Source organism: Zootoca vivipara, chromosome 12 (genome assembly GCF_965207765.1).
Source record: "Zootoca vivipara chromosome 12, rZooViv2.hap1.1, whole genome shotgun sequence".
Taxonomy (NCBI): Eukaryota; Metazoa; Chordata; class Lepidosauria; order Squamata; family Lacertidae; genus Zootoca; species Zootoca vivipara.
The window spans coordinates 10,491,660-10,509,042 of NC_142595.1; the positions used below are offsets into that span (position 1 = coordinate 10,491,660).

The 17,383-nt window shown below is 49.0% G+C and overlaps 1 protein-coding gene across 1 annotated transcript; it reads right to left on the reverse strand.

Annotated features, from left to right (window-relative positions):
* Positions 1-1,363: 1,363 nt before the first annotated feature.
* TUBG1 (tubulin gamma 1) lies at positions 1,364-17,351 on the reverse strand. The gene is made up of 11 exons (XM_035134411.3): positions 17,137-17,351; positions 15,621-15,733; positions 14,313-14,480; positions 13,660-13,728; positions 11,245-11,324; positions 9,826-9,952; positions 8,698-8,784; positions 6,829-6,978; positions 5,357-5,509; positions 3,636-3,797; positions 1,364-1,969 (listed from the first exon to the last, which is right to left on the reverse strand). The coding sequence occupies exons 1-11, from the start codon at positions 17,183-17,185 to the stop codon at positions 1,772-1,774; spliced, it is 1,356 nt and encodes a 451-aa protein (XP_034990302.1). The 5' UTR covers positions 17,186-17,351; the 3' UTR covers positions 1,364-1,771.
* Between the last annotated feature and the right edge of the window lie 32 nt (positions 17,352-17,383).

The window sequence follows — 17,383 nt, forward strand, 5'->3', positions numbered from 1 at the left end:
TTCTTTGAAGTCCACAAATTGTGCCAAGATCTGATGGGCAGCAGGGAAATATGGAAAACTGCTTTGAAGCACACACAGAATGACTTTCAGTTATCTACTGAGCCAAGTGTATTGAGCCGGAACCCACAAGAATCTGAAGTGGCCTTCAGCCCTTGCTGAAATCAGACCGCAAAGAAGCAGGTTACTCTCGTCTCCCCAGCTGCAACCTCCAGGATGATCTTAACACACACCAGTTTCAGCCTGGAAAACATTTTTCAAGCCTAACCAATACGGGGTGGGTGGGGGGAGAAGAGAGGCAGTAAACATGGGCCCCAAAAGGCTGGCAACCCCTAACTCCCATCTCTACCACTTGTGTCCTACGTACCAAGAAAACAAGAGTCCCACCAAAAGCTTCTGAATCTATCCAGCAGCAATTAATGGTTAAATTCCACCTCTTGCCACCAAAAGTCCACTGTAATCGTTTTGGGGATTTCTTCTTTGCACCAATCTCCCCTTTCCCCCCCCAGAGCTGCCCATTCTGCATAAGCAAGATCAAATCTTTGTTGCTTAATCAAACGCTCCCATTTGTGGGATGGGCAAAACACTCCCCATTTCTGGGACACTTTTTCGGGGGGCGGGAGGGTCGCCTATGAGCCACTTGCTACGAAAACGGCAGAGGCTGGAGTGTAACAAGGCGGCAGGAAAGAATAGAGAGCTTGAAGTATCGCTCCCTCTCGCGTCAGGAAGTGACAGCAGCTGAAAAGGTTAATCTGGCAGTTTATAGTTTTTATTTAAAGAGGGCAAAGTACGAGGCACTCCTCGGTTCTGATCACCCAGCACCAATTCTTGCCCATCATGACAAACCCATTTGTAGGCTCCTGTTTCTCCTGCAGCGGTTGGGCTGTGCAGAGCAGAGGGAGGCAACCTGTAGCCTCATTTTGCGGCAGGGCAGGCAAACAGGTTGAGCCACGCTAATGCAGTTTTCTCAAGGTGTGAGAGCTTTTAGGAGAATTCATGGTAGGAAATAGGGGGAACCTCTTGTGTTGTTTGAAACAAAAGAAAACAAATGCCATTGCTACCCAAAAGAAAAGGGAATAAAGGGTTCTTTTGTCCAGCAGCTTTAGGAGCAAGGATTATGTCTGTTCCATCCCTACTACTGGTCTCCATAGTCCTGTCCCTTTATCAGCATGAACCTCCCTGTTAAAAAAAAGGTAGCCGGATGCTATGAAAGAAGGTTCTGCCCTCCACAGTCACTTATTCTGCCTCGCCTGTTAGTCTGGTATCTCCTCGCCCATGTCCTGTTTTTATGTGTAATTACGGCACAGTTGCTGTGGGACAGTAACACAAATAACTTAAGATCATACACAGAAACACAGGTGCCTAGTTAACTTCAAAACGTTGCATCTCTTTATCCGCTTTGGTGCTTACCTCCGCCTGCAATCGAATACGTTTCAATAAAACACACGTGCGACATGAAAACCGCTTAGCAGAGGAAAAAAGCTTCTTAGGGACACGGAAAGGAACAAACAAGAAAAGGAGCTCTCCTAATGCTGCTAACCAGACTCGCTCTAGGCAGAAATGTCAAAGAGAAAGCCTGGTTCTTTAAGGCAACAGGGGGCAGAGTCAGGCACAGGAATGGGAGCATTAGGCTGCAGCTCAACAAGTGATGGAGAAAACAAGACAAGGAACCCCTTCCCCTGTTTGGGACCTGCAGGTACCCTCACAGCCCCAGCCCTGGGTCACTGAAGGTGAAGGACGGCATCTTTTGTCACTTCCGGAGGGATGCCATGCCTCACTGCTCTTGTGTGCCCCAGGAGATGTAGTCGGGCCGAGTGGCGGCATGGTATTCGTCTATCAGCTCCTGGACAACCTTCCGGGAGTCGTCAAGCTCGTCAAAGTTCTCCTTGAAGATGTCCTCCTTGCGGAACTGCTCCAGGAAGGCTTCGCGTTTGCGCAGCTTGTCGTACTGCTGGCAGGTGCGTTCAAAGAGCTGCGTAAAAAAAGGAGGAGTTTGGATTTGATATCCCGCTTTATCACTACCCTAAGGAGTCTCAAAGAGGCTCACAATCTCCTTTCCCTTCCTCCCCCACCACAAACACTCTGTGAGGTGAGTGAGGCTGAGAGACTTCAGAGAAGTGTGACTAGCCCAAGGTCGCCCAGCAGCTGCATGTGGAAGAGTGGGGAAGTGAACCCGGTTCACCAGATTATGAGTCCACCACTCTTAACCACTACACCACACAGCTCAGAAAGCCACAGGGGGGCAGGGCACTGTAGATTTTGCATCAAGGTGGAGCCAAGCTGAAATAAATTGGCGACTTAAAAAAACAACCCAAAACTACAGTATGTTTTGCACAGTAGGGTTGCTAATAGTTCCAATGGCACACATTGCACATACTTTTGTAAATCAAGAAATCTTTAATAAAAATACATAAAAATAAAATAGTTCCAAATGGCTCCTGCTGCTTAGAATGCAACTAGGCCTCTCAGCACTTGAAAGAGCTCTGCCCAATGTATAACAGGTGTAGTTGCAGCGGGGAAGGATTTTTTTCGCTGCCACCATCTCTGGCTGCATCTAGAGCAGGCACCCCCAAACTGCGGCCCTCCAGATGTTTTCACCCACAACTCCCATGATCCCTAGCTAACAGGACCAGTGGTCGGGGAAGATGGGAATTGTAGTCCAAAACATCTGGAGGGCCGAAGTTTGGGGATGCCTGGTCTAGAGTCTCTGAACCAGCTGTCAACAGGGGCTGGGGATCTCTTGGGATGGTCTACCTATGGAGGCTTTTAAATCCTAGTGGTTTCATCATTATACCCCACCCATCAATTCAAGTCAGATAGTTGTTTATTTCCTTGACATCTGGTGGGAGGACATTCCACAGGGAGGGCACCACTACCGAGAAGGCCCTCTGCCTGGTTCCCTGTAACCTCACTTCTCGCAGGGAGGGAACCGCCAGAAGGCCCTTGGAGCTGGACCTCAGTGTCTGGGCTGAACGATGCAAGGTGGAGATGCTCCTTCAGGTATACTGCGCCGAGGCCGTTTAGGGCTTCAAAGGTCAGCACCAACACTTTGAATTGTGCTCGGAAACGTACTGGGAGCCAATGCAGGTCTTTCAGGACCGGTGTAATGTGGTCTCGGCGGTCGCTCCCAGTCACCAGTCTAGCTGCCGCATTCTGGATTAGTTGGTAGTTTCTGGGTCACCTTCAAAAGTAGCCCCATGTAGAGCGCATTGCAGTAGTCCAAGCGGGAGATAACCAGAGCATGCACCATAGTTCTCCCGCCCGCCCTTTGCTCCATACAGAATTAGTCACGGCAACACCCTCTCCAAACAACCCATAACCACCCACCCTTTACTAGAAGCCTCTCCAGGAACATCTTACAGGATTTTCTTTTCTCTCCTAGATTTACTTTTGGAGAGCTATCATCTTTTGGTCCTTGATTTTCTTACATATATATCTCAACAAACATGAAACTTGAGCACGAAAAGCCTTAAGGGAAACTGAATCCAGTTTACAAGCGATTCCTGGACTGTGATCAGCGTTAGCTTAAAACTAATCCGGAGAGTAGATGGAAGTAACAGGCACGCTGCCAGGGCAATATTCCTTAGGTCTGACAACGCCAATCCCCTTAGTAAATCTCTGCTTGCATCCAAACTCACCGACGAAATGTTGGTATGGTTGGCCATCATCAGACCGCTGACCCGGTGTGCTGACGGCAAGTATGGAGACTTCCTAGAAAGTGCCACTTGGATGCTGGCTGGGCCCCAGGGAATGAAATTGGCCAGCTTCCTCTCTCGGATCCGCTGCAGGCTCTTGTGGACCTGGAAGGAAGGCAGATTATTTTCAAGGGTACAAACGCAGCTGTTCAAACCAAGGGACCTGTATAGAATTGTAGAGTTGGAAAGGACCACAAGGGTCATCTAGTCTGACCCCCTGCAATGCAGCAATCTTTCACCCAATGCGGGACTCGAATCCACAACCCTGAGATGAAGAGTGCCGTGCTCTATCAACTGAGCTATCCTGACTACTTCCTCGTTGGATCATAGAAAGGTGGGAGTCGGGCAGGACCCTGACAATCGCCCAGTCCAGGGTTTCCCAAACTTAGGTCTCCAGCTGTTTTTGGACTACAATTCCCACCATCCCTACCCACACTAGCAAGGGATGATGGGAGTTGTAGTCCAGAAACAGCTGGAGACCCACGTTCGGGAAACCCCGATCTAGTCCAACCCCCTGCAATGTGGGAATAAGCAACTGCCCCATACGGGGATCAAACCTGCAACCTTGGCATTATCAGCATCATGCTTGAACCAACTGAGCTATCCAGGCTAGGAAGAGACTGCGGACGCTTTATATTTTGAGTAGTGGTGGACCTCTGCAGCATTCCACAAGCACCGCAGAGGTGTCTGGAGGTGGTTGGAGGATGGATGGCGTCTAACAGATTGAGGCTGAATCCAGACATGACAGAAGTACTGTTTTGGGGGGACAGGGGGCAGGTGGGTGTGGGGGCCTCTTTGGTCCTGAATGGGGTAACTGTGTCTCTGAAGGACCAGGTGCGCAGCCTGGGAGTCATTTTGGACTCACAGCTGCCCATGGAGGCGCAGGTCAATTCTGTGTCCAGGGCAGCTGTCTATCAGCTCCATCTGGTACGCAGGCTGAGACCCTACCTGCCTGCAGACTGTCTAGCCAGAGTGGTACATGCTCTAGTTATCTCCCGCTTGGACTACTGCAATGCGCTCTACGTGAGGCTACCTTTGAAGGTGAGCCAGAAACTGCAGCTAATCCAGAATGCGGCAGCTAGACTGGTGACTGGGTGCGGCTGCCGAGACCACTTAACACCGGTCCTGAAAGACCTGCATTGGCTCCCAGTACGTTTCCGAGCACAATTCAAAGTGTTGGTGGTGACCTTTAAAGCCCTAAACGGCCTCAGCCCAGTATACCTGAAGGAGCATCTCCACCCCCATCATTCAGCCCGGACACCGAGGTCCAGCTCCGAGGGCCTTCCGGTGGTTCCCTTCCTGAGAGAAGTGAGGTCACAGGGAACCAGGCAGAGGGCCTTCTCGGTAGTGGCACCCTCCCTGTCAGATGTCAAGGAAATAAACAACCACCTGATTTTTAGAAGACACCTGAAGGCAGCCCTGTTTAGTGAAGCTTATAATGTTTCAAGTTCTATCGAGTTTTTAATACTTTGTTGGGAGCCGCCCAGAGTGGCTGGGGAAACCCAGCCAGATGGGCGGGGTATTTTATTTATTTATTAATGCAGTGTGGGTATGCGATTCTCAGATGGCTTTCCTTGGCAGTGCCCATCATGAGCAGTGACCCCATGGGGCGGGTTCTTCCACGCAGTCGCTCTCCTATGGCTGATCTCTCTCTCGTCACTGACCTGGGTGGGGTCCACTTCCCCCTGGATGATGTTAAGGATGGCGATATAGCAATGGTTCGTCTGCCGGTCACGCCCCATGGACACCATGACGTTCTTGGGCTGCAGCAGCCGCCGCATCACGTCAAGGACGGTGGTTTTGCGGACGCTGGCCACCTGCGGGGGGAGGAGGAGAGGTCAGTATAGGCATTCAAGTGATAGAATGGAATGCTCGTGCCTTACATCGAGAGAGTGGATCAGCACAGCTGGGAAGAATTCTCCATTTCTAGGGAAAGTCTTCCCTGGGGGGCTATATCCTAAGACATAACAGAAGAATCACCCTTGGGTTCCAAGGCCATTCGGAAAGAAAATGTTGCAGCCTCCCAGCTTTAGTTAACATGCCTCATACAATATCTCTTTTCCGATATTTGGGGGGAGCAGATTCACCTTCTTGGGCCGCTCTGGCTTCCCTTAAGTGACAGGGAGGTAGAAACAGAAATACCAGCTGCCAGGTATATCCACAGATCAAGGTCAAGGAAAAAAATAAAGAAATAGGGAGCAAGAAAGCTCTCGCACACTGAAGTCGTCACACCCACACCATGCATTTGATACCCTCTTTTGAACTGTCAGCCTCTGCGATCGGCCCCTCTTCATCTTCTCTTGCTGCTTGCGAGGGAAGGGGTGAAAAAGGGGAGAGAACACCTGTATTTAGCAGGGTGGGAGTGCTGCCAAAGGGGTCAGCCTCAGGTATTACCCTTCCTTTTTGTTTCTGCACACCTGCAGGCAGTGTTTTTTTTTCTGGGGGAGAGGGATGCATACCCCGAAACATTTTGTGATCTAACGGGAGAAGAAACTAAAAAAAAAATTAAAAATAAAAAAATTAGTTTCTTCTCTAGCATGGTGAATCTTCAGGTCCGTTGGCGACCTCATTCCCTGTCACGGTGTTCCCCGAGTCTCAGATGGAAGCGAGTGTTTAGTGTGTGAAGTAGGAGTTGGAATCCTGAGTCTCAGATGGAAGCGAGTGTTTAGTGTGTGAAGTAGGAGTTGGAATCTAGCACGGCGATGGGTCAGTTTCGGGAAGATGTTAGTGCACACAACCTCATGCCAATATGGAGGTTACTGGGAGCTGTCAGCTGTGTAATAAGAGGCAATGCATGTTCTTTGTGCTTTTGTCCATTTACTGTATTCATTTCCCCCGATTTGAACTAGAAAATGGTAATTTTCTCGAGTCAAAATGAGAGTACCCCTAAACATTATTTTAGGGAAAAAGCACGGCTTGCAGGCCTCTAACATCATTATAATCATTGCAACCGTTGCAACCGGGCACATTCTGACTGCACAGTTCCTAGGACGTGCGATGGCTGGCCATTAAAACAGGAGGGCAGAAGACTACAGGCGGTCTCTTCTCAGACCCCTTGAGGGTGCAGAGGGGGCCCAAGAGCAAGCATGAGAACTCCCAGAGCTTGACTTAGGAGCAGAGGCAGGAAAGCACTTACAGCCTGGTCTGTGGTGAGAGGGGTGTAGCCCGTGATCAGGAAGTGCAATCTGGGCGTGGGAATCAGGGAGGCGATCAGCCCGATCAAGTCATTGTTCATGTAACCCGGGTAGCGCAACGTGGTGGTGCTGGCAGACATGATGGTGGAGACCTAACCAAGGAAGCAAAACCAAAACCGTAAGTCAGGGCAACACCAAAAGGAGAATACACTCCTACCATGGATCCCGAACGCCTTGGTACTCGGATGTTTCGGCTCCTGAAAGCCGAAAACCTGGAAGCGAGTGTTGCGGTTTGTGAACGTTCTTTGGAACCCGAACTTCCGACGTGGGTTTCATGGCTTCCGATTGGCTGCAGGAGCTTCCTGCAGCCAATCGGAAGCTGCACCCTGGTTTCTGGAACGGATTCCGTTCGACTTCCAAGGTACCACTGTACTGTCCTGTTTTCAAGGGGCTCCAGGAAAAGGAACACATGTCTATTCTCCAGGACCACTTCTTTCAACCTCCTTTCAGAATCCTAAAATATAATAGAATCATAGAGTTAGGATGGGCGACGAGGATCATCTGGTCCAACCCCTTGCAATGCAGCAATCTTTTGCCCAATATGGGGCTTGAACTCACAACCCTGAGATGAAGAGTCTCCTGACTGGGCTATCCCAGGTCCAATGTGGGCCACAAAGCCAAGTCAGAGGGAGACGCATACCTGCCAAGTTCCGGCCTGAGAAATAAGGGAATGGACCGGAAGTAGCAGACCGGAAGTAGCGCTGCCGCCATTTTGGAACTGGGCGGAGCATGCTCAGAACCGACTTTTGATGCTGCTCTGCCCTGTTCCAAAATGGCCGCCGCACCAGAAGTCGCGCTGCAGCCATTTTGGAACTGGGCAAAGCAGCATCAAAAGTCGCTTCTGAGCATACCCCGGCCAGTTCCAAAATGGCCACCACGCCAGAATAAACCAGGGGGAAACAAAAAAATCCGTTTTTTCGGCTGGGGACAGCTGGAAAAACGGGGGTTTCCCGGGGAATACGGGAGACTTGGCAGCTATGGGGAGATGTGCCGGCGCTAAGTTTATTCCAAATACTTCCAAGTTTAGAATATAAATGCAGGCAACATGTGGTCGCTAGAATTTCCTGTGCAGCAAATGTTGCGCTTGGACGTATGAGAACCAGGTTCAGTCCTCTCTAGAATACAGCAAGATGTATGGCAAAGCAAAGTGAAAAGTGCTACGGGTAACAGCACTCTTAAATTAACTACACACAACCTAACACAAGCCAGTGTTGTTGTCGTTTAGTCGTGTCCGACTCTTCGTGACCCCATGGACCATAGCACAAGCCAGTAAAAACACCCAAATACTCAAACGTGCAGAGAACATGAAAAAAACCCAATAGCTAGCAAACTAGAAATGCCCAATGCAGAAATCTGAAAAAGAGGAGTTTGCTTATTTCTAGCAAGTGAATAGGGTGGGGCTAAAATGTCATTTGGGTCAAGTTCATTAGAAGCCCACACTTTTATTTGTCTGAAAACATTACGTGCCACTTTTCATAAGCACTTTTTTCTTTAAAGCGGCATGCAATTGCCATTTTAAAAGGCGCCTATAGAACCAAAGCTATAGTCAACAGCGGGTTTAAATTCCCAGGGAAGTCGAAGTATCTGAGTAATCCCAAAATGCGGATTTAATATTGTGTCAAAACGTTTTATTTTCTATCTTTTTATTTTATGCTATATTTAATTGTAAAAATTAATTTTAAAAAGATGTTAAAAATAAATAAATTCCCGGCCTTGTGTCTCTGAAATCACCTTAACCCCCAGCCTTCCTTCTTCAGGTGCTTGGGTTGTGGGGATAGCATCTTCTCCTCCCAACATCCCTGGTTACTCACCAGCTGGTTAATTTGAGAAAAGGTGGGATTCTGGATATGCAGTCTGTCAGTCGCAATGCGGTTCAGGGCTGTGTTGTCTAGAACCACCTATCAAAGGGGAACCAGGGGTTAAGAAGCAAAGGGTGAGTACGTGCGGGGAGGGAGGTAATCCCTTCACCCGCTTAATGGACACACAATGTTTCAATTCCACCCATCCCCATTTGTTTCTTGACTGCTCTCAGCTGAATGCTCAGCCACATTACAGGGTTAACTGACGTGGAGGTACTAGGGAACGGTGTTATCAAACAGCAATGGAACCTCAGGAAACACCCAGAAGCTCCCCGACTCTGACTGTGTTGCCAAACGACCAGCGAAACCTTAAAAAAACAACCCAGCCAACTCTACGGAAATTGTTCCCGTGGCCCATCTCTCCATATACTGTGGTACCCTGGTTGTTGAATGGCTTGGCTCCCTAACAAATCGGCTCCCGAACGCCGCAAACCTGCCAGTGAGTGTTTGCAAACGTTTTTTGGAAGACGAACGTCCGACGCAGCTTCCGATTGAGTACACGAAGCCAATCGGAAGTAGCGCCTTGGTTTTCGAACCGTTTCGGGAGACGAACCGATTCCCGAAACGGATTAAATTCGAGAACCAAGGTACCACTGTATTTAAGAATAGGGTGTTAAGCTTCTCAACTCTGCTACTGAGACCTGGGGGGGGGGGAGGGCAAGGGAAGGAAGGGAGTTTTGCCTTCCCCACCCCCCTTGGGTGGCGCTGTGGGTTAAACCACAGAGCCTAGAGGGCTTGCCAATTGGAAGGTTGGTGGTTCGAATCCCCGCAACAGGGTGAGCTCCCATTGCTCGGTCCCTGCTTTGCCGACCTAGCAGTTCAAAAGCACGCAGTACAAGTACTGTAGATAAACAGGTACCGTTCCGGTGGGAAGGTAAACAGCATTTTCGTGTGCTGCTCTGTTTCGCCAGAAGCGGCTTAGTCATGCTGGCCACATGACCTGGAAGCTGTACGCCGGCTCCCTCAACCAATAAAGTGATATGAGCGCCGCAACCCCAATGTCGTCTGCGACTGGACCTAATGGTCAGGGGTCCCCTTTACCTTTACCCCCCTTGGCATCCCCAAATTTGCACCCCTTACCACACAGTCGGCATTCTGTGTCAGCCGCTTGAGGGTCAGGAGAGAGTTGTATGGCTGCACAACCACATCGCTCATCTCATCCTGGTTGGGAAAGACGGAGTATGTTTGCACCAGCTTCTTGGGGTACCTGCGAGGAGAGACAGCTGCTTCAGTAAAGACAAACATCCTGTATCTCTTTGTGCTTTTGGAGGACTTGTTTCTGTGGCCACAGTGCCAGGGTGTGCATGACGACCCAGTAACCATTTTAGATTAGGTGTGCTACTGGGCTGAGGCCTAATCAGATGTTGGGGTGATGAGCATCGCGGGGTATCTTTCTGACTCCTGGCAGAGTCTTTTAACAATTTATACTTTATTCTTGGCTTCTTCCCCTGCCAGATAAATTTAGATATATATTTCTGCCATTCCTTGAAGTGTCCTGCGCCGCTGATTACAGGTATCGAATGGAACAAAGATAACATTCTTGGCAGTACATTCATTTTTTATTACAGACATCCTCCCCCACAGAGATAAATTCATCCTTCCCCATACCTCCAAATTTTTCTTTATTTCTTTCCAAGTATCTGTATAGTTATCCTTAAAGATATTTATATTCTTAGCTGTCAACCACACTCCTAAGTATTTGACCTTCTCCTCTATTATCAATTCCGTAATTTGTTGTAGGTCTTTTTTATATTGTTGTGTCACATTTTTCACCAACGTTTTCATTTTACTTTTATTTAACTTGAAACCCGCTAACTGGCCAAACTCACAAATCTTATCCAAGACCAGTGGTACCGTATACTAACCATCAGGTATCCCACAGTAATCACGAGGTCATCTGTATGCTTTACTTCCCACCGAGAGGTAGAGGAAGACTTACTGGAGGGGGAAAAACATGTCGTTTTTTCAAGTGTGGGGAAATCACAGCCCACCTATTTTGGCAAAAACTGAGAAGATGCTGCTTTCAAACATATTAAAAAATAACCACAACCAAGGAGTGTTTACTTGGGGCGTTATTTCCGAGGCCAAAGGGCAGGAGTCAAGTAAAGGCTGCAATGAATCTGCATTCGCCAATGGCTCCGTCCCCCTTCCTCGCAATTTCTGAAAATCTTGCAAGGATGCGGGCTCGCAAATCACTACGTGTCGACGCCAAAGAGATGTGGTTTGCTTTAGCAAAAGCTAAAGAACATTCCTTGCCTGAGGTGGCAGGCTGATCTCAGCCTCTTCCCGTTTCAAGTCACAACTTCACCAGCTCCAAGGCTTGCCCAAGCTGGTGTCTGGGCGGGGCAGGCCTGACTCTGAGTCAGCTAGGCGTCTTACTCATCCGCCGGGCTGCTGGCTCTCCAAAGTAGCCTGCCTGGCTGCATCGCCCACCGCTCCCTGAGTGGTGTGTGCATATGGGTCCATGCATAGGTGGGTTTTTTTTGTGCCATTGCTCACCTGTCATTTAATCTCTCCAGGAGATAAGAGCCCAGACCGGAGCCTGTCCCGCCGGCGATGGAATGGCACAGGACAAAACCCTGGAGGAAAGAACGACGTGCGACAGAAAATATGTCAATGCACATTAGAACCGTCAGGCCAAAGGCTGTGGCTAAAGACAATCGAAGCCACTGTCTCTGTACTCAACAAAGGGATGCAGGTGGCGCTGTAGTCTAAACCATGGAGCCTCTTTGGCTTGCCGATCGGAAGGTCGGCAGTTCGAATCCCCGCGACGGGCCGAGCTCCCATTGCTCTGTCCCAGCTCCTGCCAACCTAGCAGTTCGAAAGCACGCCAGTGCAAGTAGATAAATAGGTACGGCCTGTTTCAAGATACCTGATCACTCAAGCTTGGCACGAGAGGGGAAAGCAACAGTTTCTATCTGCCTAAGGGATTCAAAGCAGTATACCTGGACGATTTCCAAAAAGACAAGTCCCAGGCAGAAGCTAACCAGACCACGGATTGGACCCTGATAGCTAAAGGAAGTAACAAGGCTGCTTTGAACAAAACTGCCATCCTTAACTGTGAAGCAGAAAAATTTATCTCTCATTTTACTAGTGCCAGTGGCACGCAAGTAGCCAGAGACAGACAAATCCCCAAGGTGTAACTCTGTACCCAGAAGCAGCAGCAGAGCAAAAGTCTGAGCTCCTCTGGAGGGAGGAGCCCAGAGGGGATGGCTGCTGCTGAGGTCTGCCAGGCTGACTGCCAAGATAGGTCATGCCTCGTTGCAGCTGCCAACGGAAAAGCAAGAGTAACCTAGTGGATTAAAACGAAAGGGATCTGGGGGAGGTAAAAAGAATTTTTTTAAAAAGTGTTTCTTCCTACAAGCAAGAGTGACACACAGCTGTTTGCGAGAGCCAGTGCAGCCTTGTATACAAGGCCAGAAACATTACCAACCGGAGTTTTACCAGTCTGCTGTTTTTAACCTTCTACCAAGCAGGCTCTGTCCCTCCTCAGCCAGCTCTACATGGGGCTACCTTTGAAGGTGACCCAGAAACTACAACTAATCCAGAAGGTGGCAGCTAGACTGGTGACTGGCCGCCAAGACCATATAACACTGGTCCTGAAAGAGCTACATTGGCTCCCAGTACGGTTCCGAGCACAATTCAAAGTGTTGGTGCTGACCTTTAAAGCTCAGTCCAAACGGTTTCAGCCCAGTGCACCCGCACCGTTCTGCCCGGAAACTGAGGTCCAGCTCCGTGGGCCTTCTGGTGGTTCCCTCACTGTGAGAAGTGAAGTCACAGGGAACCAGGCAGAGGGCCTTCTCGGTTGTGGCCCCTTCCCTGTGGAACGCCCTCCCGTCAGATGTTAAGGAAACAAACAACTATCTAACTTTTAGAAAGCATCTGAAGGCAGCCCTGTTTAGTAAAGATTTTAATGTTTGATTTTTTTTAATCGTGTTTTTTATATTCTATTGTGAGCCGCCCAAAGTGGCTGGGGAAACCCAGCCAGATAGGCAGGGTACAATTATTATTACTATTACTATTACTATTATTATTTCAGCGCTGGCTGTGGTTGTCAAAGGGGTGGGCTGAGGTCTAGCCACATGCTAGGAGCTCATCTCCTGCAGGTTTTTCTTAATAGTTCAGTTGTTGGTGAGAGGGGTTTTTTATGCTTTACTTTTCACCATTTCCCACATCTGAACAGCTTCCCCTACTCCTAAGCAGCTACTTGTCCCATGGGGTAAGGCACAGATGAACCTGAACAGTGTCTTTATGTCCTCCCCAAAAGTGCAAATTATCAGCTGGGGGTGAGCTGCAATTTAGATAAGGAAAAATCGGGGGGGGGGCATATTTTCCTTGAGCCACTCCTTAAATTGGCCACCTACCTCTGTGGCTGCTTTGAGCTAAACAGGGGTGGGGGAGGCATGCGGGTCAGTCACAAATCTCTGCCACAGTTACCTCTACCACTCAGCCTAACCTGGTTCACATGGTTGTTGTGAGAATAATAATAAAAAAAGGGGGATGGGGAGGAAGCCACAAGCACATACCCCAGTTTGTGCTCTTTGGAAGAAAGGCAGGATTTAAACAAACAACAAGAAGGCAATTATTTAGTGGTGTGGATTAAAAGATAGCCAAATTTAGCCTGCCTGTACACGAGTAGAAGTTTGTTTTTGTAGACCAAAACACAGGGGGTGGGAGTAGAGAACTATTGAGCTATTTTGGAACAAGCATGCAGGAAAAGGCCTCAAGGAGGGACAAAAGCAGTATATCCCTGCTAAAGATTTGGAACAAATCCATCTGGAAAGAAACAGAAAAGTCTAGGAAAACAGACTAAGACTAGGAAGGCCTCTCTGGACCAGCAAAATGCCAGCCCTAGCTGTGTTTTGGACAGTCCTGAAGTCAGGACCTCCCCTCCTTGCTTAAGGTTTCTCTTACCTCTAAGCTGTCACTGCCGTCAGCTTCTCTGTCTATAATGTCAAATATATCTTCATGGATCTTTTCTCCCTGGGGAGATAATCGCAAAACAAACCCAAATATTTACCCTCCATTTGACTTTTTAAGCTGACAGAAAATTAGAAAACCATGAAACTAAACCCTACTGTTGATTATATCTTCCATTCAAGCAGTTAAAAACTATGAGACGCGTTGCTATTTTGAAGTGGGTATCTTTGCCCATAGGGACGCGGGTGGCGCTGTGGGTTAAACCACAGAGCCTAGGGCTTGCTGATCAGAAGGTCGGCGGTCTGAATCCCCGCGACGGGGTGAGCTCCTGTTGCTCGGTCCCAGCTCCTGCCAACCTAGCAGTTCGAAAGCACGTCAAAGTGCAAGTAGATAAATAGGTACCGCTCCAGCGGGAAGGTAAAAGGCGTTTTCGTGTGCTGCTCTGATTCGCCAGAAGTGGCTTTGCCATGCTGGCCACATGACCTGGAAGCTGTACGCTGGCTCCCTCAGCCAATAAAGCAAGATGAGTGCCGCAACCCCAGAGTCGGTCACGACTGGACCTAATGGTCAGGGGTCCCTCTACCTTTACCTTTGCCCATGAGTAAGGAACCAAGGCAACTCAGCTCCCAGTTTCGTAACCCTCTTACCTGTGAAAAGCCACTGGCCCAGTTATTCCCAGCCCCGCCGCCATGCTCAGACAGGTATATGTTTTCTGGGTTGTACAGGTTGGCATATGGAGAGTTCAGGATGGAATGGATCACTCGTGGCTCTAGGTCTAAGAGGACAGCTCGCGGGATATAGTGTTCATCGTCTGCCTGTTAACAGGAAACGCAAGCACCTTGAACCAAAAGAACAGCACCAAAAAAACCACTCTGCCTCTTCCAGCAATTTTCTGCCTGCAAACCTGTAATCTTATACTGAGTGCCGCACATAGATAGTGACAATTGCCACAAGAGGGCACAGTTGCTGCGCCTTACCAGTTGCTGCTATTTTCTCTTTTTTATAAAAAATGGTTTCTTATTTCAATAAAATAAACATATTCAAACAGATGCAACGTACAGGCACAACCACCACTTAGTTTTATTTGCCCAGATACTATATGGCCTCGGCCCAGTATACCTGAAGGAGCATCTCTACCCCTATCGCTCAGCCCAGTCACTGAGGTTCAGCTCAGAGGGCCTTCTGAAGGTTCCTTCATTGCAAGAAAAGAGGCTACAGGGAACCAGGCAGAGGGCCTTCTCAGCAGTAGCGCCCGCCCTATGGATGCCAAGGAAATAAACAACTGACTTTGAGAAGACATCTGAAGGCAGCCCTGTTTAGGGAAGTTTTAAATGTTTGATGTCTTACTGTGTTCTAGTGGAAGCTGCCCAGAGTGGCTGGGGCAACCAAATAAGAGGGGAGGTATATAAATAACTTGGGACGCGGGTGGCGCTGTGGGTTAAACCACAGAGCCTAGGGCTTGCCGATCATAAGGTCGGCGGTTCGAATCCCTGCAACGGGGTGAGCTCCCGTTGCTCGGTCCCAGCTCCTGCCAACCTAGCAGTTCGAAAGCACGTCAAAGTGCAAGTAGATAAATAGGTACCACTCTTGCGGGAAGGTAAATGGTGTTTCCGTGCGCTGCTCTGGTTCACCAGAAGCGGCTTTGTCATGCTGGCCACATGACCTGGAAGCTGTACGCCGGCTCCCTCGGTCAATAACGCGAGATGAGCGCCGCAACCCGAGGGTCAGTCACGACTGGAACTAATGGTCAGGGGTCCCTTTACCTTTATCTTTATATAAATAAATTATTACTATTACTACTAGCTATTCTGCCTGCTTGCAATGACACTTATCCTTTCACTTTACTCTTGGCTGCTATGTCCAGTTCCCACTCGTAGCAGCGCATTTTGCAGAATCAGAGGGAGGCTACCTCCCCTCAGAACCCACAAGGCAGAGGGAATAGAAGCCAATTGTACCTGGTAGAAGAAGACATCTTTTCGGTCAGTGCCCTCGGTGGCAAACTCCTCCACAATGCCCTCGGGGCTGATGCCATGCTCTGCGCAGAGCTGCTTCCAGAATTCAAAGCCAACTGCAACAGGAACGAAAGCATAAAGGTAGTACCTGCCTTGCCATCGAGTACAGAAGAAGGTAAAGACATCACCCTACTACTAAGGAGGAAATAATGTGTGTGCAGGGGCAGCTGCATCCCCTGTTCCACAGAATTTTGACGATACAATACTAGCCCATGAAAATAAACCCATGAAGTTACCAGCTTGCTTAAAAAAAAACAACTAGCCTGCATTGGGGAGGGGGCTGCAGAGGAGGAACAGTGAGTTGCACACCTTTATAAATTTAATAAATAAAGAAATGAAATATGCGTCATCTTTGGTGCAACAATGGTCCTCAGGCAGGATCCAAGATGCCTGAGTATTCTACTTGCTGCACACCACAGTTCCAGTTTTGCCCCTCCCCTCCCAATTCCACAGGGACTAGCAGCCTTGGCAACACAAGAGAGTCGGAGGCTCAGCCCCAGCGCTGTTTTTTTTTTTTTACCAGCTCTCCTTTCCTCCACCTCCAGCCCCACTACATTCTGCCTTCTAACAAAATGGCTGGTGCCATGCTGTTTATTTCCTTGTAATTATTGGTGGTGCTTTAATAAATTTATACATATAGGTTTAATTCAAGCAATGCTTTATTTTAATGATTTGTGTTTCCTCTTCCTCTTCCCCGTACCCCCACCCCTACGGCCGTTCTGTGTTCAGGCTGTTCTCGATTTTGTCTGTAAGCCGCCTCGAGTCCCTGTTCAGGGGCAAAGACGTGGTTATAAATAAATATACGGTAGAGCAGGAGACCCTTAATCTCAGGGGTCGTGAGTTCAAGCCCCATGTCAGGGAAATGGAGACCTTAAGGGGCGTCTCCACCCCCATCATTCAGCCCGGACACTGAGGTCCAGCTCTGAGGGCCTTCTGGCAGTTCCCTCCCTGAGAGAAGTGAGGTTGCAGGGAACCTGGCAGAGGGCCTTCTCAGCAGTGGCACCCGCCCTGTGAAATGCCCTCCCACCAGATGTCAAGGAAATAAGCAACTATCTGACTTTTAGAAGACATCTGAAGGCAGCCCAGTTTAGGGAAGTTTTTAATGTCTGATGTTTTATCATATTTTTAATATTTTGTTGGAAGATGCAGAGAGTGGCTGGGGAAACCCAGCCAGATGGGCGGGGTATAAATAAATAAATAAATAAATAAATAAATAAATAAATAAATAAATAAATAAATAATCATTATTCCTGCATTGCAGAGGGGCTGGACTTGATGGCCCTTGGCGTACTTTCCAAATCTTCAACTCAAGTGTCTGGTCCTCAACTCTTTTCCGGCCCCGCCCCAATAGAACGCGGCCAACGCCAGGACCCGCCCCTTTAGAACCTTCGCTGTCTCCACGCCTGCCTCCCCCGCCCTGCGCGCTTTTCCCTAGGCCTCCCCCGCATCCCGGGCTTACTTTGGTTGCCGCATTGCCCCAGCTGCAGAGTGATGATCTCCCGCGGCATGGCGGCTCCGGCCCCTGCTCCTCCCGGGCCTGAGACGCGTCCCCTTCTTTAAAAAATGAAAATGAAAATAAATGCCGTTTGCAGGCCCGCTACGCTTCCTCCCGCCTTCACCTCCAGACACCCTATGAATCCGGTACATACATATGTAAATATATTTTCTTCCCTTGGCAACGCGCATGCGCCGAAACGGCAGGAAGC